Source organism: Marmota marmota, unplaced genomic scaffold (genome assembly GCF_001458135.2).
Source record: "Marmota marmota marmota unplaced genomic scaffold, marMar, whole genome shotgun sequence".
NCBI classification, from domain to species: Eukaryota; Metazoa; Chordata; class Mammalia; order Rodentia; family Sciuridae; genus Marmota; species Marmota marmota.
The window spans coordinates 17,425,965-17,450,912 of record NW_025999999.1 but is presented as its reverse complement, the minus strand read 5'-3'; the positions used below and the strand labels follow the sequence as shown (position 1 = coordinate 17,450,912).

Below are 24,948 nucleotides of genomic sequence, written 5' to 3'. Positions count from 1 at the left end.
TCCTGGGCTTCTAGAAGCCAGATGTGACCACAAGACTTGCTTGGCTCATGAAAAGTGAGTAGAGGTGATGTGTGTCACTGTGCAGAAGTTTAGGGGCCAGTGAGTGACTCGCCACCTCCTTCCCTCATGATCTGCCTTGATGATGGGCAAAGCTCTAGAAGGCAGTGGCTTCATCAGCCAGGGTGGCAGAGCAGCACTCCCCAGAGAATCTACACAGTGAGCAAGGAAAGTGTCTTGCTCTGAGCCAGCAAGAACTGGGTTGTTTGCCCTGGTAGCATAACCTGAGTGTCCTGCCTAGTCCAGTGGGCCTGGTGAGCATGGCAACCCTGGGGGAGGGAACTCTGAGCCCCTAGAATACAGTACACTCAAAGAAAGATGCAGAGACTTACTTTTTCTTCGGTAGTTTGCCAGAGTCCAGCAGGAGTGCCCATATCTGATGGGTCCCTGCCATGGCTATCCATAGGATGTCATCTCTCTGGACCTCTGAACCTTTATAAAAAATAATAATTACTATATTCACATCTGGTAATATAAACACTCCACTTGTTTCAGAAATTTAAATTCATGAGCAATAGCAATATATTTATAAATCACAAAAGAAAAAATATGCTTTATGTTTTTATGTTGCTTTTGAAATTTTTCTGTTTTGTGAGAGGTTTACTTCTTCACTTATAAATTCTTTTTCTTCTTTTTATTTCAGTAGTGGGATTGGATCCAGGGGCATTCTACCACTGAGCTAACTCCTGTACTTTGTCCTTCCATCCCTGCCCCCCACCCTTTTAATTTTGAGACAGGGTCTTGCTAAGTTGCCCTGAGATTCTTCCACTTTGGCCTCCTGGGTGGCTGGGATTACAGGCGTGCGCTACTACACCCAGCTCAGACTTATAATTTCATCTGGAATTGTAAGATTTCATGAGAATCCAAAGTGTTAGGATACACTAAAATTATTCAACACATGTATACAATGTGTAATAATTAAATTAGGGGAATTAAAGTATTCTTAATAGACTTATGCTTCTCTGCATTCTGAGCACAATGTTTTTAACTATCTGATTTCTTATCATATATAACAAAATAAATGAGCTGACATACTCTTCAAAGAAATTCTCAAATATCTAGAACAAACCCTCTAGGTTATACTCGTTAATAATAACTTCTTTGAACAATTTCCATGAAAGAACAGAACTTTTAAGAGTTCAAGAAATGTGTATTTCCATCAGAGTCTGTAATTCAGACACAAATCAAAACAACTACTTAAAAACCCATGGTTAATTGGTTGTAACTTTTAAAAAAATTTAGGACTGATATACAAAAAATAAAACCAAGACTGTAATATATGACAACATAGCTTTTTACTAAACATAATTTTCTTTTTTAGAAAGTGAACGATATCACAACTTATTACAATGGGACAAAGGTCTACTTCTCAAATTAATTCTACTGTTAAGATATTTTATTATTTTAATTTAAAATGTATTCTAAAGTAATTGAGGCACTATAACTAAAATAATTTGCTCAGACATTATCTTATAATAAAAGGAATGTCTTAGAAAGGTCATATTATTTATGTTTCCTTTAATTTTATATAGTTTGTATCCAGGAGAAATTTTTTTTTCATTAACTGGTATCTCTTTCAATTTAACAAAAACAAACAAACAAACAAACAAACAAAAAAAACAAAACACAACCAAACAAACAACCAAAAACGCCCCACAAACAAACAAAAAAATGCAATGATGAGGTTCGTCCTCAAATAACTGTGGCTGCCATGTGCCAAGCACTTTCCAGAGCTTCATTACAGTTTCTCAAAAGCCCCGTGAGAGAGATGCTGTTAGGAGGGCTGATTTATAGCTGGGTAAACAGGCTCCAAGAGGTCAGATAACTTGTCAGCCTCACAGAGCTAGCCAGTGAAGGAGCTGGACTCTGAACCCAGGCAGTCCACCAGAAACATCAATGCCCTTAACCATTTCATATGCTACTTCTTTCTCTGTGTTCTTAATTGCTATCCAGTAAAATCTAAAGAAAAATAATTCATTTAAATTTAGTATTTCATACTCAAATATGTCTATAATCATAAATTATGGTAAAAATGACACTGGTGTCCATACATTCTGGGAACTGAGCCTCTACTTACCTACCTTAAAACTAGATCAAAAGCTTTCCACAATTAATTTTTAACATTCCACACTGCTCCTTCAGCTACTCTAGAGCTACACTCTGGGACTACTAGAATGACTGCAACACTGATGCTAATACCACATTCCATTACCTTAGATACACTGAAAGGTCCAAGGCCTGCGGAGCACTGGGACAATGCTGAGAGGCAGAGACACTCAAATGTCAGCCACAACCGTTACTGCATGACTTTGGACCTTAATTTTATAGCATGTCATTTTAGGGGAGTCCTAAGACATTTACAGACTGAACAGCCCTTGAGAAGATGGCATTGAGGGTAAAAAGCAGGACACGTCTTCCATGAGCACTTGTTAATTTTACAGTGAGCGTTACTAAGCCTGTCTCATAACAGAGGATACTCACAAAGGGCTTGGTTTACAACTGCTTATTTGTGTTCAATCTGCCATGAACCCAAGATTATAAACTTCTCAGCATTAAGCAATGAAAATGAGTTTATGCTCCTGCTTAGATGACAGTGATAAGAACTAAGGAAATGGCCAAAATAGAAAAAACAAAAACTTGAGTAAGTGGCATAAACAAAAGGCACAGAAAGTCCACCAAATGAGCAATTCTCATGAATTTTAACTTAATCCGAAGGTTTTCTAATCCTAATTTTCCAAAGCCCATATTTATTCAATAACATTTTTAGAATCCTATCTGAGTGAAGCATCATAAAAGATAACGGTTTCAAGTCCACCACTCAGTCCTCCCATTTCTCTGAATAGAACTAATTATGCTGTAGAGTGATGGGCCACTGAAAGAAGAGAGTTCTGGACCCTTTCTCTATTTCCTTAGCTGTGGAACCAGGTGGCTTTGGTTTTGAATTCCCGTTGTATCATTTGTCCAGCCTGTGTACCTCAATTTCCTCATCTGTCAAATGAGAAGATCTTGTCTTGGTACTTGGGATTGAACCCAGGGGCATTTTACCACTGAGCCACATCCCCAGCCCTTTTTATTTTGAGATAGGGTCTCACTAAGTCATTGAGGGCCTTGCTAAATTGCTAAGGCTGGCCCTGAGCTTTTGATCCTCCTGCCTCAGTCTCCTGAGCCTCTGGGATTACAAGCATACGTCACTACACCAACCAACTTTTAAAATTTTACAGAGCAACTATTAGAAGCCATAAATAAATCTAGTAAGGGTATTAGATATAAAGCCTACATAAAAATGAATTCTATTTGTATACCATCAAACAAATACAAATGATTTCATAATGATAATGTTTTAGAAAACACCAAACACCTATGAGCAAATCTAATGAAGGATGTACGTGTCCTCTTCAAGAATCACTATCATGGTGGCAAAATTACTGATACACTATTCTTCCAGCTTCTCAGGTCAAAGCCTGGAGTCACTGTTAATCCTTCTCTCACAGGGCACACAGGATCCCTCAGTAAATCCTGTTGGCTCCTCATTAAAATATATCCAGAATCTGAGCACCTGTCACCACCTTGTTGCTCTAAGCCATCATCAGGGAGTACCTCAAGGAGCACCCACTAGCTGGACTATCTCCTGTCTCCACATGAACGTCCTCTCCTAGGAAAACCGGGGCAGGGTGAGTTAGACAAAACTAGCTCTCAGCCTAAGAGCCCCATCTTGGTAAAAAAGAGCTATGCTGGTGCACATCTGAAAGGCTAACCACACAGAGCCTCCATTGTCGAGTTCTCTGAACAGGTCAGTCCAGCTCAGCTGGGCTCACTACACACACCATCAAAAGCCTCGCAGTAATGAAGTGTGAGCACTTGTTTAACCTTGGTCTCTGGGAACTTACTTCCTTCAGAAGCAGCGCAATGAGAAAAGCAGAAGAGCAAGGCTGTGAGGCTGTGGCAGGTCTCTGGGATTCTACACTTCAAGCGACGAGGAAGGCAGTGCAGCGACCACCTAGAACGCTTCCTATGTTTAAGGCTCTAAGTGCTGTACACGGGTTCCTTACTTCTATTTTACAACCTTGAGAAGTCTTGTTATCATCATACTCATTTTATAAAAAAACTAAAATTCTACAAGGTTAAATAAGTTGCTAAAACTCACATAGCTAAATCTGGAATACGAGTTCATCAGCGAGTCTGGCTGAATTATTAGTGTTGTGATAAGAAAGAAGTACAGAGGTGAACATGTACTCTTCTGTTCAGTTCTTTGGTTGGCCCCTTTCGTTCTGCTCTGACCCACAGATGGCTCTGGACAATGTCCCCACATCTGTTTTCAGTGTGATCAGATAGATAAATCAAATGTACCACATTTCCCATGGCAGGATGTGCAGCTAGGCTGACCCTGTCTGCCCTTCTCTCGGTAGACCCTACAACTTGTGTATGTATGGTTGGATAATCTAACGGTATATTTTCTAGTTCTCTGCCTTCCCATTTTTGTTATGGTTCATATCATCAGTATCTCTTTGTGACTTTCATGACAAAACTCTCTTGTAGCAAACAATGACAACCGCAAAGACTCACACAGAACTTTCTATGGACTGATGCGCATCCGTGCTCCTAATCCTCCTGGCCTTGGGGTGGGTGCTACCTGTATCTTCCCTGCTGATGAGGAAACTCAGGCATGAAGAGGCTACAGGGCTCGTCTCAAGTCCATAGCTGCAGAGATGGAGGGACTCGGAGCCCAGGCAGGCTGGCTCAGAGTCCATGCCCCACAGCACCATGAGGGTCCACCTTGCAGGAAGTTTTCACCTGCCTGGTGATCTGTTTCACTGCGAGCTGAAGAGTCTGTTGTAAATAAAATGTGTTTAAGAAAGGAAAAGAGAAACGTGGCCAATGTCACCTTTGATGACTCTCCAATTTACACTGTTCTCCCTAGAGTTTAGAATCTCTAAAGCACATGGATGCATCACTAGGTATGGGTATTACTTCTGCTCCTTCTAAGAAGAATAGTAATCAAGAACATTTCCATTTTTAAATTAACAGTGTACTTGGTATTATTGACATTTAGAGACTCATGATGAAAAGTAAAACAGTAAAAATAAAGACAATACCAAAACTGAAAACCTTTTATAACCCTCAATAAATATTAGAGAAATAGTTTCAGAAAACAGGAATGAAACCAACAAATGTGAAAACTATCTGAAATTCAGTGTTTATAAATTTAGCTGTTTTAAGTCATTACGACTGTACTCTCTTGGTGGCATCTGAAATCCTCCTTGGTGCAGACAAACTCGTCCACAGCTTCTACAAAGCAAACCCTCGAGCCAGGAGGGAAAAGCAGTAAGTGCACAGGAGAGACCCGTGACAACCCCGTGACAGCTGTGGGAAGGCAGAAGAGGAAGGCCACACTCGGGAGGCCATCTGGTCTTCAGCCAAAGACCTAGGGACACAAGTAGAGGTCTCATGCTGGGAGAGAAGCGAAACACTTAGATCAGTCACAGACATAAGACAGAATTCAGCTGCCAGAGAGGAGAGACAGCATCCAGGTGCTCAGGAACTTCCTATGAATGAGGCTGGACCAGCCTAACAGACACCCCCCATCCCCAATACAAGCCTAGTGCAAAGTGACCGGAGCAGCAGTCTGTCCCTGGGGGAGCTGTGCGGAGAGAAGTGCCGTGTGGCTCTGCTGTGCTGGGTAGCTGGAAGCCGACGGTGGGGCACCTCAGCCCTCCTTCCCTGCGCTAGGGCCACAAAAGGGAGCAGCTGCCCAGGTACAGAAAACAGAAAGCTGCGGTACACTGACAGTAACCACAGCAGTAATGAAACCCAGGCCTGCTCAAGCTTCAGCCCCAGGTGACAGCCTCCTGTAATGTGACATAAATGTACAGTGGCACACAAAATGGCCGGCATATAAGAAACAATGAGAGGACACTCTTAAAGGTAAGAATATAAATTACACATTTTGGAGTGATAAAGAAACCAGTGGAACCAGATTCAGAGAAGATGTGAAATTTGGAACTATGGAACCCAGATGTTAAAACATCAATGCTTACTGAGTTAAAGGTTAGAGGAAAACACAGTCAATGTACTGAAATAGTTGGGAAACTTCATCAGAGAAATAGAATCTCTAAGAATAAAATGGAAAAGTTGCTTTTAAAAGAAGTCATAATAGAAGAATTCCTCATCAGCTGACTAGGTGAGGCCGAGGAGAGTTAGTTAGTGAACCTGACAACAAATCAATAGGAACTACCAAACCAGCACAGGCTGAAAGAAGAGTGAAAGAAAGAGAATACAACATGCAAGAGTTGGTGGATATGACATCGACGAACCTGATGTACGAGCAAATCAAATCAAGTCCCAGAAAGGAGAGAGAGACGGGGGAAGAAAAAATTAGTTGAAGAGGTAAAAACGGTTAAGAATTGCTTGAAAATGAAGGATATCAAACCAGAGATCCAAGAACTCCAGGCGGGATAGCTCCTAGACATATGGAACTCTGGGAACCAAAGGTAAGAGCCTGAAGGAATCAGAGAAAAATACACTTTACATGTAAAGGAACAAGAGACCTCCTGTGGAAAGCGATGCCAGCCAGAAGACCAAGAAGGGACACCCTTAAAGAATAGCAAAAGAAAACACTGTCAATCAAGATTTATGTATGGAATAAAAATATCTTTAAAAATATACAAGCTAACCACTTTTTCAGGCCAGAATAAAGGCAAAATAAATCATGGCAGCAGACTTGAATGAAAAGAAACTTTAGAGGCAGTTCTTCAGGTAGAAGCAATACTGACAGACACTTGGACCTCTAAGAAACAGCCACTTTGGAAAGACAGCTGGCAATTTAATTCCTACACATTGCACAAGAGAAGTAAATATGCATTCTCACACACACACACACACAAAACAACAAAAAACTCCTGTACATAGCTTTTATGGGGGCTTTGTGAATCGCATGTCTATCAATGGGTGAAAAGGAAACTGGGCACAGGAGGACAATGCACTAGTTCTCCATAACAAAGAAGAACAAACTTCTGATAAGTGGAACCATGAGGAATCTCCACAGCATTAAGCTGAAGGGAAGAAACTTGACAAAAGACACTGCTGAGGAACAGCAGAGGGGCAGCTGCCAGTGGTGGGAGGGGCTTGGTGATGGTGGAGAGACTGAGCAAAGGGGCAGGAGACGACTTTTTGGGGTGATGGAAGCAACTCTGTATCTCGACTGTGGTTAACAGGTACAAGACTGAACGCATCTGTTAAAATTCATAGAACTATATACCTAGCAAATTTTCTTTATGCAAATTATACCTTTGCTAACCTAAGAAAATAATTTTACCAACATCAAGCCAATGTGACAAGAGTATAAAATCTTCCCTCAAATTTTAGATATAAAGATGCAACAACTGTTTTTCAAAATAAAAATCTATTAGTTTCTGCAAAAAATAATGCTACAAAAATTTCTGATCACTTAATTATTTATAAAACAGAAACATTTTATGGTATTTTATAGAATATTCATGGAAGTAATAAAAATGTATTACCTAAGCACTAAGTACCAACACTATAGATAATCAGACCAGCAGGCTAAATAACTGGATTTCAATCATTAGAGGTTTTATAAGAAAAACTAAATTTCTATCTAGGGAAAAATGCTGATTAAAGGGCTAAGGAAGGTTAATGGTATTCAAGCACATTATACTTTTATAAATGATTCTAAATCAGGTAAAGTCTAAAGTACTTAGAGACTGGCAGGGGTTCTGACCTCTGTGATAAAACACTTTTCAGGTTATTGTCTGGCGTCAGTGGAGTCAATGCAGACCTGATACACATTTTAGAAATATGGCAAACTATCTGCTAAAAAATGTATGTATTGCAGTCAGTAATAATTTTTAGTGCATGATAAAGTTCTGGCCATATTTAGAGTGACAATCAAATAAAAAAAGAAAAAAGATGAAGCTCACTTTTGTAAAAATCACTTTATGTTAATGATTTTTATGCTTTATCACCGTGACAGCACACCAAGGTTACATATGCAGGCCCTATGCAAAATAGACACATACACTCACAACTTACATATATATTTAAAGTACTCAGAGGATTTCAAGTCCGTTTCTCTATTTTCACCTTGAAGTATGTTGTTTATTAAGCTGGAACCCTTGGTTGAGTACATATGTTTAACTATGGATTTGTCCTTGTTATTTTTCATTCTCTTTACCTCATCTTTACTTTCTTTTACTGTTTGTTTATTTACAATACTGAAGAGTAAACCCAGACAAAGTACCTCGGAGGTACATCTCTAGCTCCTCCCTCCTTTTAAAAATTTTGAGACAGGGTCTTGCTAGATGTCCCCTGCTAAGTAACAACTCCAGATACTCTTGCCTCAGCCTCCAATAATAATTCAAATATATATGAACCACTGCAAATGAAAGCAAAAAATTGTTTCTACTTTGAATAGAAGTAGAATAGTTTAAAAAGATTCAGTAAAGGCCAGTAGTTAAGTCAAATTGTCGAATTAAGTATGAAAACAGAAAGAATGAGTTAAAACTTTTTTTTTTCATAAAAACTGAGTAGAGGGGCTGGAGTTGTGGCTCAGTGGTAGAGTGCTTGCCTGGCATGTGTGAGGCCCTGGGTTCAATCTTCAGTACCACACACAAATAAGTAAATAAAACAAAAATGTCCACTGACTACTAAAAATATATTTTAAAAAAACGGAGTCGATTTTAGCTCTCAGATGTCTACACGTGTTTTTAAATTCTCATCACACTTTAAGGAAATCAAAACAATACATTTTGGGTAGTAAAAGAAAGACTGTCAGGTGCTGCTTAAGGAAAAGGCTTTATTCTCAAATCAAAATATTGGCTAACAAGTGTACATTTATATGTCTTAAATTAAAAGACAGTATTTAAAAATTGTTTAGATTCCTAAGGTTTTTTCCTATATGGTCAATTATTGTATTGACTCACCACAGTAAAGAGAAATTCTACTGTATTTATGTACTTCTGTTTTTCTTTCACAAAGCATTGGTAGATTAGAAAGAAACTATCTCTAATGAGATAAATAATATTTGATAAAAAATTTGAAGCAAAGGTAAATATGTTAATATTAAAAAATGTCATGTTGTTCATTATACTTTACTAAGGATAAATTTGTCTCTGAGTTTCCTAGCAATCAATACAACAAGGCAAACAGTTATGATTTAACTTAAAAAACAAACCTGAGAAAACATAAACAACCTAATACTCAGGAAAAAGAAGTATAGTTACCCATAATACAAAGACCAGAAAAATTTTCTCCAGTAGACAAAGGTCACTTATAAGGCAATAACTCAAAATGTCAGCAAATATTTATAATAGAAACTCTATGTCCTACAGGGCTGTGTTTGGAAATAAGTAACGTGAATATATACACACATTACAAATATAAATGAATATTATGTTTATGAATTGATATATTTTTAAATAAATGGCATCATGCTAAAATGCAATTAAGTAAAGACAAGTACAACAAATATCCTATAATCCAATTTTCCATATTCTGACAATATACATTAATTCAGAATTAGATTCATGCAATTAAATTAAGAGTAATTTAAAGCAGTGGTTCTTAAAATGTATTGAGTGACACACCACTTTGAAAATGTGATGAGAATCTAAATAATTCTTCCAAATCTTAAATAGAATTTCTGGGAATACACAGAAATGTGTATATATCTTATAAAGCCTACCCACCAATGTCTTGGGCCAGAGTACCCACTATGGCTGCAGGTCTACCACAGAGCCGAAGCTGCTTTCTCCTAGCCAGCACTCTGCAAGGGACTGAGCTTACGTACATTCACCTTACCTACCTCCTGCTTCTCCTGCCAAGTGCCTGAGTGAAGATATTTTCAACTGTAAGTTAAACGCAGAGCCATGCTCTGTTGAGCTGAGGCAGAACTCATCTCTTTTCTTAAAAACTGAGCAAAATAAACAAGTAAGTTTCAAAGAGATGAAACCTGATGGAGTGCTTGACAATGGAGCCAGCATTTCCTTGGAGATTGATTTGGGTGCCTTCTCACTACAGAGATTGACAACCAGAAATCCTACACCATAAAGTATGATTGAAAAAATTTTAGCCTAGACAAAATTTAAATCCAACTTAGTAAAGCATGCAGGAAAGTACCTTCTGTTTTTAAACAATGTAAAATACATGATACATAGTGAAAGTTGAATTATGGTTCTCAATTCTTCACTTGCCATGGCCTCTTTGTAAGCAAAGTATATATCCTTATTCTCTGACTTTGAACTTGGTTATGTGACTCGTTTTAACAAACGTACGATGTTATAGTAGGTAAATAGGTATGCCATGAACAAAGGCTTAAAATGTGTATAACTGGGCTTACCCTCTTGCACTTCTGCTTTGTTAATAGAAGAATATACCTCAGATAGCTACCGATCCATGGAAGGTGAGCACCACATGGACTAGATTTATACCCAAACATGCTGATCAGCTAAACCCCAACTCCATAAGTGAGCAAGAAATAAAGGTTTAGCGCTGCATGTGGTGGCACATGCCTGCAATCTCAGCAACTTGGGAGGCTGAGGCAGGAGGACCCCTAAGTTTGAGATAGGCAAGAGCCTATCTCAAAATAAAATAAAAAGGGCTGGAGGCGTTACTCGGTGGTAGAGCACTTGCCTAATACAACAGAGGCTGTGGGTTTAATTTCTAACACTGCACACAGGAAAAGGAAAAGGAAGAAAGGTTGGTTAGTTTAGGTTTGTGTGAGTCTTGCGATGATTTCTTGGTGGCATTATTGAGGCAATTACTAATAGACAAAGATGATACAAAGTGGCAAAATGCAAACATCAGTAGCTACATTGTTGTATGGACTCCTGGCTGTAAATAACTTTTGGGGGTTAGGGGATGTTATATATTAAGTGCAGAACTTTTTTCTCCCCCTGAGAGATGGAAATTACATGCCAAAGCAGGAATTCTCATTCACTTTAACTATGTTACTGACAGCTACATTTCAGACTGCTTTTCCATCCATAAGATTTATGTTCTGATTTGCCATCTGTAAGATTTATGCTCAGTGTTGTAGCAAAGGCAAGGAGGCAGCGTGATAAATGTTGGCAAGGATTTAACTATGAAATTGTTTAGAATTTTGAATGCATGGTAATAAAATGGAGATAAGTTTTAATTAGTTTATTATAATTTTAAATTCTCTACATATGACGTGTCCCCTTTGGCCTGGGCCTGGGATGTACTGCTCCACAGTGCTGCCTCCCTTAGAGAATGACAAAACAACTCATTACTGTTTAGAACAAGAATTCCAAAAATGGAATTCTCAAAAATATATTCCATGTCACACTAAGTTAAATATATTACATGTGCATGGTACCAACCCATTCATTTACTTTAATATTAAAAGCTTTACAAAAGCTAATCACAATGGAAAAATGCCTTTGAATTATAACTAAACTGGCAACATAATAGAAAATTATCTCAAATGTAAAGCAATTCAACAAAGCTAGCATGTACTGACTCTTTGACTATATTAAGACCACATGAACCATTTAGCTTCTCAAATTCCATTTTTAATGGACTCTGCTAACTTCTTTATTTGTTTATCTGATTTTAGACATGTAAATAACCATCTCTGTACCACTCAGGGCCAGTAAAAATAAGTGTACTAATAAGAGGACTCCAGGATTTCTTTGAGTGAATTAATATAGGTGGAAAAGATCATATGAACAATGTTAAGTCTTGTTTATTATCAATATTTGCATATTCAGTAGGGTTAATGTTTTTAATTGCTCAAAAGAAGCTATCATATTTCAATACTGTACAAACTGTTAAAATCTAAAGAAAAAGCAACTCCCTCTTTGCTTTCTTGACTTCTTTTTCAAACTGGAGTTAATAAGGACACTAAGTGATATACTTCATAAATAGTCTCCAAGTTCTGAAATTATAATCCTTTCAGTTTTCTGAGTATTCTTAAACTAAATATGTTAACTGGAAAATGCTAAGATAAAATTTTTAAACTTTAAGTTAGAGGACTATATACTCCATCTTATATATAAAATATAATTGTTGTGTGTAACACTTATACTAGCCTGTATATATTACTGTTGCCTTTGTTGTATACAATTAACTCCAAGTCATAAGTACAAAAGTATAAAATAACCAGCAATACAATTAATCCAAATGAGTATTGCAAGAATATTTTTTTAAACCTTAACTATTATTAAGCAAAGTTTACTCCCACTGAATATTGAAACCACACATACCTGATGTTCCCAAAGCGACATCCCATGGGGAGCTAATGGGTTGCTGCTCTCCTGCTGCTCCTCCTTCTCTGTCTGTTCCCTGAATTCCAATGCCAGCTACAGTGCTCACCTTCTCAGCCTCTAGGTCAATCTGTAAAAATTTAATGGATATGTTACACGTAGCATGCTATCTTTTTTTTTCTTTTGTGATGTCGCGATTTCCAACAGAACACAGACAGTATTTGTAACACAGTGTTTCTGAAAAGGCCAACTGATTATAAGGAACTTTCTATTCAGTATAATCAGTGCCTCTCAGTTCCCTACCTGTCTACCCCCCACTTCACTCCTCCTCTCCCATCCTCATCATGCCTCTGCCAGAACTGGCCTGGATCTCATCTTACCTTGAAAATATTTTAAAAGAAAGTTAAATTTTAAAACACAATCTAGCAAAATGCATGTTTCTTAAAATTAAATGTCTATATTTCAATTTTGCTCGGCACTGATCCAAGAATGAGCCAGCCAATCAGCATTCTCAAGATCCCACAACTAGTATGTCACAGATCTGGGATTTGAATGGATGCAGTCGATGACTCTATTTCTTAAATGAAACAAAAAGAATGTTTTAGGCACTGGGGATTGAACCCAGGGCCTTGTGTTCGAGGCAGGCATTTTACACTGAGCCATACCCCACCATAAAACAAATGTACTCCACTGATTAAAAAAAAGATACTCTGCTTTCAAATCCCAACACCTTCCCAACATTTTACCACGAATACTTTCAAACACACAGAAAAACTAAATTTTGCAGCAAATATCCATATACCTATCACCTAAATAGTTTCTAGTATCAACACTTCACTTACTTGCTTTACCATATATTTTTTCTAGCTATTTATCCATTTCTATTTTTTGTTGCATTTCAAAGTCAACTGCAAACATCAGCATGATCAGCACTTCATGTGCTTTTGTTTTTCTTTTCCTGAGACAGGGGTCTCACTATGTTGCCCAGGCTGGTCTGGACTCTTAGGTTCAGGTGCTCCTCCTGCCTCAGCGTTCCTAGTATAATCAAGTGCAACCATGCCTGGCTGACCAAATGGCTTTAACTTACATTTCCTTCTTAACTCACAATGTTGAATACCTTCTTCCATGCTTCTAGTCATTCCTTTAACTTCTTAGATTCTGTTCAAATCTTTGGCTCATTTTTTTAAATTGTGCTGTCTCCTATTACAGTTGTAGGAACCTCTGAATATCATGGATACTAGACCCCTAATAGATGTTTTGTGGGTTTGTTTGTTAATGTTTCTGAAACTCTGTGTTTTAATTTTTTTAAATGGTAAATTTTAATGAGCAGGTATTTCAAATTTTGATAAAGTTTAATATCATTTTTTATGATTACTATTTTTTGTGTCCTATCTTAAGAAGTCTTTGCCTACTTATAAATCACAAAGATAATCTCAACCATCCTATGGGAGTATTAAATGGCTTGTTATTGTGGGGTTTGTTTGTACGTATTTTTGATACTGGGGATTGAACCAGGTGTGCTTAACCACTGAGCCACATCCCCAGCCTTTTTTATTTTTTAAGAGAGTCTTTCTAAGTTGCTTATGAGGCTGGTGATCCTTCTGCTTCAGCCTTCCAATTCATTGTAGTTTTGATATGCAATTTCTTGCTTAATAAGGATGACAAGTATCTTTTCTGGTGTTTATGGGCCATTTGAGAAATGTTTCAAAAAATTTAGTTTTGTCAGGCACACTGGCATAGCCTATAATCCCAAGGATTTAGGAAGCTGAACAGGAGGATCACAAGTTTGAGGCCAGCCTGAGCAATTTAGAGAAAATGTGTCTCAAAAAAGTAAAAAAGGGCTGGGGATGTAGCTCAGTGGTAGAGCACCCCTGGGTTCTATCCTGAGAAAGAGAGAGAGAGAGAGAGAGAGAGAGAGAGAGAGAGAGAGAGAAAAAAGAAAGAAAACAAACCTGGGTGATATTACAGGAGAGTTCTAACAAATGTTCAAAACCCAGTAATTTCTGTTAGGCAACTTTTACATTTAGGTCTGTGAGACATCTTGAATTGATGTTTGTCTATGTTGTGTTAGAAAAGTATATTCTGTTTTAAAAATTCCATATGGTTATCTAGATGTTCTAGCACCATTTGCTGAAATTATTTTTTCTTTCTGTGTTTGAGTACTTTGATGTTTTTTGAAAATCAAATAACTAGCCAGGCGCAGTAGTACATGCCTGTAATCCCAGAAACTCGGAAGGCTAAGGCAGGGGATCCTAAGTTCAAAGCCAGCCTCAGTAACTGAGCTAGGCCCTCAGCAACTTAGTGAGACCCTAGCTCAAAATAAAAAGGGCAGGGAATGTGGCTCAATGGTTAAGTGCCCCTGGTTTCAATCCCAGGGGTAAAAAAAAAAAAAAGAAAATCAAATAACTGTATACATATGGGGCTACTTACAGCTCTTCCTTCATTTTTCTTGATCTATATCTACCCCTTGTGTAAGAACCTGCCTTTCTTGATGAATGTAGCAATATAGGGAGTTTTCAAATCAGGTAGCATAAGTCTTTAAATTTTGCTATTTTTCAGGATTGGTTTAGACATTATATACCCTTTGTTCTGTGTTTCCATGTAAATTTTGGAATCCACTTGTCAACCCCTACAAAAAAAAGCCTAGTGAAATTTTGATTTGGATTGTACTGGATTTATATATAGATCAGTTTGGAGAGAACAAATATCCTAATATTGAGCCTTCAATATTAATTCTATTAGATACATTCATATAATATCTAACATGGAATTAATTTTCTCAGCAGTATATTATAGTTGGAAATACCTCAGTATCCATGGGGGATTGATTCTAGGGCCCACCCAGTACAATAAAATGCCAGGATGCTCAAGTCTTGAATATAAAATGACAGTATTTTTACATAACCTACATATATTCTTCCATATACCTTAAATCATCTCTAGATTACTTATAATACCTAATGTAATAAAAATACTATGTAATAGTTATACAGTATTGTTTAGAGAATAATGACAAGAAAAAAGATCGCACATATTCAGTACAGACGCAATTTTTTTTTTTCCTGAATATTTTCAATCCTTGGTTAGCAGAATCTACAGATGCAGAACTTGTGGATAGAGAGGACAGGCTATATACAGGTCTTGCACATATTCTGTTAAATTTATTCTAAGTATTTTATGTTTTTGCTGTTATGTAGATAGAATTTTAAAATTCTAATTTCCGATTGATTGTTACTAGTATATAAAAATAGAGGCCAGCACCATGGTGCACGTCTGTAATTCCAACAGCTCAGGAGGCTGAAGCAGGAGGGTTGCAAGTTCAAAGCCAGCCTCAGCAATTTAATGAGACCCTAAGCAACACAGTGAGAACTTGTCTTTAAAAAAGAAAAAGGCTAGGGATGTAGCTCAGTGGTAGAGCACCCCTGGGTTCTATCCTGAGAAAGAGAGAGAGAGAGAGAGAGAGAGAGAGAGAGAGAGAGAGAGAAAAAAGAAAGAAAACAAACCTGGGTGATATTACAGGAGAGTTCTAACAAATGTTCAAAACCCAGTAATTTCTGTTAGGCAACTTTTACATTTAGGTCTGTGAGACATCTTGAATTGATGTTTGTCTATGTTGTGTTAGAAAAGTATATTCTGTTTTAAAAATTCCATATGGTTATCTAGATGTTCTAGCACCATTTGCTGAAATTATTTTTTCTTTCTGTGTTTGAGTACTTTGATGTTTTTTGAAAATCAAATAACTAGCCAGGCGCAGTAGTACATGCCTGTNAAAAAAAAAAAAAAAAAAAAAAAAAAGAAAGAAAAAGACTTGATCTTTTTATATGGGTTTTATGTTCTATGACTTTCCTAAATTCACATCTTAGTTATAATAGCTACTAATAGACCTCTTAGAATTTTCTGTGTATACATGTCACTGGCAAATAAAGACAATTATTCCTCACTTTTTTATACTTCTTATTTCTCTGTCTTGCCTTAATACAATGGCTAGAACTTGCAGTAAAAGTGTTCCCAATACTGAGGGGAAAACATTCACTATTTTGCATTAAGTGAAGCTGGAGGCTTTTTGTAGATGCCCTTTATCATATTAAAGGCATTTATTTCCATTTTCAGCATGACCATTTCATCATGAATATAGATTAAATGGTTTCAAAGATTTTTCTTCATCTATTTAAACAATCTTAAGGTTGTCATCCTTTCTTCTGTTACTACAGTAAATTTATGTTAGTCTTTTTTGGCAATACCTCTTTGCATTATTTCTCTAGTGTCTGCTCTATAGCTGTCTGAGATTATAGAAAACTCCTCTATTTAACCTTACCAGTATGATTACTGAACCTGATCTGTGAAAATATAATAGGCAACTTGGAAAGGGTCCTTGAAATAGATCTTGACTTGAGAAATACATCATAGAAATAGACAAGAAAATTAAAAAACTCAATTTATTAAAAAAGAAAATCAGACCTGGGTAATATTACAGGAGAGTTTTAACAAATGTTCAAAACCCAGTAATTCCTGTTAGGCAAATTATTCCAAAATACAGAAAAATGAAACTAGTTGATTTGATGAGGTTAGTGTGACCTTGATTCTAATATCAGATGAGCAGAGTACTTGAAGTTTTGGAGCCATTTAATTTTGAACATGAATTTTAAAATACTAAATGTAAATCTGAATAATCAAAATCAACTTGATTCCTAAAAAATTAATGTCAAGGTAAGGTTTATCCCAGGAATAAAGATGGCTCAACCTCAAAAGAATCTACCAATTCTTCACATCTACAGACCAAGGACAAAAAAAAAAAAAAATCATACAATCATTTCAATAAATGTAGTAATAAAACAATTTTCAGCAACTAGGAGTAGAAATTTTTCTAACTTAACAGATATTCTGTTTTTAAAGTTACAGCAAATATTAAACTTTTGGAGAAAATACACACACATTTTAATTTAAGATCATGAGCATGACAGGATACCCATTTACTCTGCTAATGCTTAGACACAAAGGAGGTCCTAGACAGCAATATGATAAAAAGGAAGAGAAAGTTTAACAATCAGAAACAATTTGTTTATGTAGACATTTATATGCAAAACATTCAAAAGTTTTTGTTTCGTTTTTTTCACAAATGGACAAGTTGATCCAAAACTTCATATGAAACTACAAATGACCTAGGAGAGGCAAAACAGTCCTGGAAAAGGAAAAGTGGGAGCACTCAGATTTGCTGATATAAAAACACTTAAAGCTATAGCAACAAAAGTGATGTGGTCCTGGCCAAAGGACAGACATATAGGTTGATGGAACAGACTTTAAAGTTCAGAAATAAACCCACCCGTTTATAATCAAGATTTTCAAGAAGGTTACAAAAATTTATTAATGAAGGCAGAATATTCTTTCCAATAAATGATTCTGAAGTAACTGGATAGGCACATACAAAAGAATGAAATGGGGCCAGGGAATATAACTCAGTGGTAGAGCATTTGCAAAATCTGTTAAATCTACTAAAAACTTAGTGAATTGTATGCTTAACTGGTGAGTTTCATGATACATAAAATATAACAAAATAGCATAATTTAAGATAGTTATGCACATAAAACACTGTTTTACAAGGTCACATGTAAGTACAAAAGACATGCACTAAATGTATCAGACTGCTGCCTACAGACTTGTTCACATAGGGAATGGCAGTTGGAGTGGAGAATAGGGATGTAGGAAATTTTCAAGTTAATATATGTTCTAAACCAAACAAGGTTCTGCTTGGAACAATGATGTTCATGTGTGTGAAAATAGGACTATGATCAATTTAATGTTCTGCAAATGAGGTCTTAAAAACAATGTAATAAATATTCTTAAAAAGGAAGGGAAGAAGTAATTTTGCTACCTATTTTTACAGACACTACACTAAGTCATATAACAGAGAAAAGTTTAGAAAGCCTAACTTTGTTGTGATTATGTTACTTAAATGCATAAGCATTTGAAATGCAACACCATGGTCAATCCTCCAAAACCTACTAAGTTATAAAGCAGAAGGATGGAGCACACTTCAAAAAGAACAAGTCCTCTGGATTTCTGGGCTAGCCCTCTTGCTACTTCAATGGATGGCTAATGTCCATGACATTCTGGAGAATTACAGAAACATACAACCCCCAACACAAAAAGGAGGAAGAAATACTGATCTCTAAGGACTCAATAATAGAAAACCACTTTTCTACAAAGTAGGTATCATGGAAACATCAGTCCCATGAGAAGCTCTGCCTAAAAAGGTTCTTCAGCAGTAAGTTTAGAAACATTACACGACTATGCCACCACTAACATACTCAGCAATATATTATCATATTTGAGAAGACAACCTCCAAGAGTTTCAAAAATTATATCTATTTTATTAATCCCTAAAATCCTTTTCTCACATAATATCTTCTTTTATTAATAGGAATATATATATATATTTTAAAAAATGCTTCATTAGGCAGATGTTATTTGTTCATAAATTAACAAATGTCTACTGAACACCTTCCATTGACCAGGCCCTGTTCTAGGTGCTAGAATTTCAACAGGAAATTCAACAGGGTGTGGTTCAGTGGTAGAAGACCTGCCTAGCATGCACAAGATCATGGGTTGCATCCCTAGAACACCCCCAAAAAATAAATAAAAGAAAGAAAACCTATTTCTTGTCTCCATGGAGATTTACATTGCAGAAGATAATATTATATATTCTATATATGTATCTGCAATTACCTAATGATATTATTGAATAAATGAGGACAAATGTCAACCCTGAAAGAAGTAGTGACTAAAGCAAGAAAGTTCCTCAAACAATATGTTCATCTAGCAGGATGGGTCAGAGTAACTTAGTTACTTATCATCCAAACAGATGGCAACTTAAAGATCAGGAATTATAGCCCAAATAACTACAGGTAGGGAACATTTAAAGGAAGTGGGTATGTCCAAAATGGAATATGACAGTCGCATCATTCATGTGACTAATTTGAAAAAAAAAAAGAATACCCGCAAAACATTATGTATTTATATGGTATGAATCCCTTTGTTTTTTTAAAAGTTCTCTATAGAAATAATCTTTTAAGTATAAATTTATTTGTATATGAGTAGCAAATTTCTGAAAAGATACAATTTTTAACTGTGGTTGGTCACCTCTAAGGAACTGGAGTTGATAAACAGTAAACTTTTTTATTAACTAATTGTTTTTTTTTTTTCTGTATTAATAATTTTTTAAAAATGAAGAACACATATTACTTTTAATGAGATGAAATAAATTTTAAAACTAATTGATCAGTGAGTGTTACCAGCCAACAAGTTCAGAGCTGAGGAGAGGCAGGAGTGGTAGGACTTTTTTTTCCCTAGATTGGAGAAAATTTAACTGGAAAGGACAAAGGATCATTGTGTGAACTAGTGGTTAGGAGAAAACCTCATAATGAGAGCTTTTGGGTAATCAGGCATGTAACTTTCAAACAAAGGATAAACAAAGAATTTATTGGGTTCTTCTTCTGTGGCAACTATAAACTGACACAAATAAAAACAAAATACTTAAGAATAAAACTAAAGCAAGTACCCCTGAAAAGGTGGAATAAAGATGATCTGATATGCTTAAACATCACCCTTCAACCTTGAACATTTAATGTAGTAAATAAATATAAGCTTTTCTGATCAGAAGTAGTAAAACTTAAAATGGGAAATTACCTTCCTTATGAGGTGGTTTTCAGTGTCTGCCACGTATATGACATTATTCTTCATGACTACACCCTGTGGGGAGTTAAAAGTTGCCTCTGAAAATATTCCATCTTTTCTTCCAGGGTTAGGTCCTAAAAGACAAGACATAACTCATAAGATAAAATTTTCTGACTAAGAAGTAATTTCAAAGTAAAACCAACAAAAATGAAAATAAAAATTTATATTTAATGCTGAGATTTTAAAATAAACAACATGATACTTCTTCCTTCAAAATGAAAATGTTTCCCAAGGTATCTATTTTTCTCAAGAGTGAGTATTGGTAATGACAGGGCTTTTGATGTAATAGTTACTAGTGAACTTCAGCAACACAGAAGAAACAAATTTTAAAAGCACTTTAATTACTTATTAACTTTCTAAACTAAAAAGTTAAAAATAATTTTAACCTTTCAACAGCTAGCTGAATTATTTTCAACAAAATAATAAGATAAACTCCTTTATAATAAAGTGAAAATTATGCACCTCTTCCCTGGAAAAGCACACATACCACTGTCTCAAACAGTGCAACAGCCTCAGCTGAGTCCTTGCTCTCTGTTTTATCTCATCATGAATTTAGGCCTATAACATCTCATCCATACTTGAAGATTCTGGTCCAAAGGCCTACTCAGACTTTACAAGGGATGGAAGAGTTCCAAGGGTGGGGAATATAAGATGATAAAACACAGTTGCTATTTCTGTGTCCTGGGGAAAAGCAATTCAAAGTCTTTAAGTCAACAGCCAGAAACTGCTCTGCAGAACTCCACTGTGCTAGATGTGAGATAGGTAGGAAATGACCTGAGGAGTCTACACACATGGCTTAAATCCCAACTTTGCCCCTTCCCAGCTGATGGTTTGGGCAAGTTCTGTGCCTCAGCTTTTCTTCTATAAAATGGAATTAATAGTACCTAACCTACAGCATTGTAAGAATAAAAATAAATCAATGCAGGTATTATGCTTAGAATAATGTCAGCCATACAATATTACTAATGACACTGCTGTTGTTGATGTTGATAAGAGTTCTCAGGGAAAAAAGCACGTGGTGGGGGAATTGTGTAGTCACTTTAAATTGGAAAATATTGTGTACTGCAGTCCCCTTTTGGATATTCGAGAAACATTAACAGAGTAAGATACAAGGTGTCAGATGACTCACAAAAATTTGTTAAATCATATATTAGTGCTTCCTGAGTGTATTTGACCAAATAATTATTTTTAAAATATTAAAGAATAACTATTAATATATCATCAGATAGCATTATTCTTAGAAATATTTGGGAAATATAGCTTTCGGGTGGTTTCCTTATTAGCATGCTAAGAAAATGGTAGAATCTATTAAAAACTCCTTTATATCATTTTAGCTATAAAAGACAAAAGAATTCTCATAAATGCTTGGTTTACACAAAAATACTAAGTAGCCAAAACAAAACATAACACATACTCAAATAAAAACACTAAACAAAAGACATCACTACTTCAAGAGGTAAGGCAGTACCTTGGCAACCTGGGAACAGCATGATGGCTCAGGAATAGGCCTGGCTGACCTGTGCTTCGGGTGCTCCTACCCTATGTCTAAGGCCGCATGTGTTGCGAATCTTGATTCATGACCCAAAGACATGAATCACTTTTCTCTTTGATTAATATGTTGTTACATTTCAGTTCAGCCTTGGATAAGCAGAATTAGTAAGGATGTACTTAGATTTTATTAATTATGTACATGTTAAACAAGAGGCTTTATTTATTTTTTTTAAACGTAAGGCCAGGAAGATATAGAACAAAATGATTTATGCTTAAATGATTCTTTATTTTGCTACATTCAAAGGGATCCAGAAGTATGCTTAAGTTCTTATGGGAAAAAGGAGAGAAAAATAAAATTATGTACAAATCCTGGCTTATTAATTTTATAATCTAAATGTCAGGTTCTTAAGGCACTGTCCTGGTCTTCAAGAAGATTTTGTTGGAAAATAAAATATAATACGTCTATTTAAGATGTTAGAGGTCCAAAATATATGTATTTTCATAAGTAAGTGTACAGTTTATTAAAAACAAGACAGGATATATAATTATACTGAAAGGATACATAACTTAATGATTTCCTGCTTTGACAAGACTTTTTTGGATATTTTTGTTTGCTTTTTGAAGAAGTAAGATTAATTCATATACATTAAATAACAATAATTTTGTAATGTAGTTAGAAGTTAATGTGTTGTCTTTCTACAGTTTGCTATTAATTATAAATTTCAATTTTAATATATTTACCTGAGTTATTTTAAACTACAAAACATATTATATAGCATAATTAAAAGGAAACTTTACCTCCAATACTGTACTGAATTTGTCCATTCTTACAAATGACCAAAATTCTATGATGTCCAGTATCTGCTACTGCCAGTCTATTAGTAGCATGGTCCACTGTTATTTTGCCAGGAAACAGCAATGGTGAAGGTGGCAAAGAATCTTTATAGAGCTTTATTCCAATTTTATTATCTCTGATTTGTCCCCTTTCTTTGTAATATTTTAAAGCTATTGAAGTGTATAAAAATAATTTATCTTTGTGTCCCTCTCCAATCAAAGAAAATAACATATTTCCGCGGGGCCCAAGGATGACCAGAGTGGGCCAGCAGGAAACTTCTAGCTCTTGCCAAAGGCAGGCATCTGCATCATTGACCACAGGGTGGGTGATGTTGTATCGGAGAACAGCACTCTTAATGTTGTCCAGGACTTTTTCATTTGGAAACTTAGCTGAGTGGACACCAACAATCAGAAGACCATCTGAAAGACGGAAAGCATACAAGAAATATTATGAAGTATTACACAGCATCATCTATACATTAGACTTCAGGTCATTAAAAGGTATAAACAGTTGATAAATTTTTTAAAAAAATACAACTATAGTATCTTTAATGGCATAGAATACATGTATAAAAAATTAACAAATTTTTTATTATTTGGAGCTGTAGCACAGTGGTAGAGCGTTTGCCTAGCACATGTGAGGTATGGGTTCAATCCTCAGCAGCACCACATATAAAAATAAATAAATAAAATAAAGGTATTGTTATGGCAGTATGTATAAACGTGGCTGTATAACCAATGTGATCCTGCAATTTGTACACGTGGGGAAAAATAAGAATTCATACTGCATTTGAATCAAATGTATGATATATGATATGTCAAGATCATTGTAATGTTCTGAGCAACTAATAAAAAAATAAAGGTATTGTGTCCATCTACAACTAAAAAAATATATTTAAAAAAATTAACATATTTTGCTGGGTGTAGTGATGCATGCCTGTAATCCCAGGGAACTGGGAGGCTGAAGCAGAAGGATCACAGTTTGAGACCAGCCTCAGTAACTTAGCAAGCAAGACCCTGTCTCAAAATAAATAAGGACTAAGGATGCAGCTCAGTGGTAAAACACCCCATTTTTAAAAAAAATTTCATGATAATCTTTATTTCTATATAAAAACACACGTGATCAGGGGCTGAGGTTGTGGCTCAGTGGTAAGAGCGCACACCTAGCATGTGTGAGGCACTGGGTTCAATCCTCAGCACCACATAAAAATAAATAAAGGCATTGTGTCCAACTTAAAAAAAAGACTAAAACAAACAAACAAAAAAAACGTGATCAAATTCATGGGCTATTGTAGTATTAAAATTTTTCATGCCTATTGGCTAGATAAAAGCTTTTAAAAAATAGTATTTGTTTAATGAAAATACTATTTGAAATAAGTTCACTGAATGAGCTTAATGGCAATAAAATGACAGAGGAAAAAGTCAAAGAACCTAAGATAGTTCAACAGAAGTGATCCAACCGAAAGAATGCAGAGAAAGAAGACTGAATAAAAAGAAACAGTACCTCGGAGATCTGTGGAACAGGTTAGAAGACATAAAATGTAACTAGAATCCCAGAAGAAGGGGAGAAAGAGACTGGGGAAGAATATCTAACTAAATAATAAACTTCTAAAATTTGGCCAAAGATATAAATTTACTGAATTTAATGTCAGCAAACAACAAAAAAGACAAATTACAAGAAAGTCCTGCCTCGATACATCACAAACAAACGGCTGAAAACAAATGATTAAATACATCTCAAAAGCAGATATTAAATAAAGATACATGAGGAATGGTTGCCAGAGAGCTGGATGTAGGGAAAGAAATGGGAAGGGCTGAATACTTCTTGCCCTGGGCAAGTTAATTCACCTCTCTATTGATCGGTTTTTGCAAATGAGGGAACTATCACTAACTGCTTCCTAGGTCAGGCAGATTAAAAGAGTCTGTGTAAGGCATTTAGAATAGTGCCAAGTATACAATAAAATCTCAAAGAACTTAGCTATTATTATTTTTTAAAGTTGTAAGTATAAAGATAACCAAACAAACTTCTCAAATCATCAAAATAAATTAATAACACACGATGTTGGGAAACACAGCAATACTTACTATGTGTCGGAACTGTGTTGTTGTGTTTACGAGGTCATGCCCATAATATGTGTATTGGGTTATACACATAATGGCACAATGCTTTTAGACAATAATCATAGGAATCAATATGAATGGGTTCAACTCATTTATTAAAAGAAAAAAGTTTTATACACACTGAATATAAGAGATACATCTAAAATAAAGTGAATCAGAAAGGCTACAAATAAGGGATAGGCAAAGGTAGAGCAGGCAATAATGAACACAGGGGAATACGGCATTACGTCTTCTCTGACTCCTGGGCCAGTAGAGCGTTCAGCTCCCTGACAAAGGAACCTGATTCTGCTTTCACCTCATTAAATAAATTGGAAGCCTATGAAAGTATTTCTATATAAAAACACATGTGATCAAATTCATGGGCTATTGCAGGATAGCCCAATTCCAAATTGTCTTTGTTCTTCCCTACTTCAAACCCATCCTTCCTTTTCAACTGCCTGGCATCCTCAAGCTGAGTTGCTGCACACAAAAG

General features: G+C 35.9%; 1 protein-coding gene across 1 annotated transcript in view; it reads right to left on the bottom strand.

Moving 5' to 3' along the window:
- The window catches only part of Nhlrc2 (NHL repeat containing 2), a 57,902-nt gene that overhangs the window by 15,220 nt on the left and 17,734 nt on the right, over positions 1 to 24,948 (bottom strand). The window contains exons 3-6 of the mRNA XM_015494870.2: positions 22,320 to 22,775; positions 19,983 to 20,104; positions 12,300 to 12,429; positions 390 to 489 (exon numbers count right to left, since the gene is read on the bottom strand). Of these exons, the coding sequence (XP_015350356.1) occupies positions 390 to 489; positions 12,300 to 12,429; positions 19,983 to 20,104; positions 22,320 to 22,775 (808 nt within the window). The remainder of the gene's footprint in view (positions 1 to 389; positions 490 to 12,299; positions 12,430 to 19,982; positions 20,105 to 22,319; positions 22,776 to 24,948) is intronic.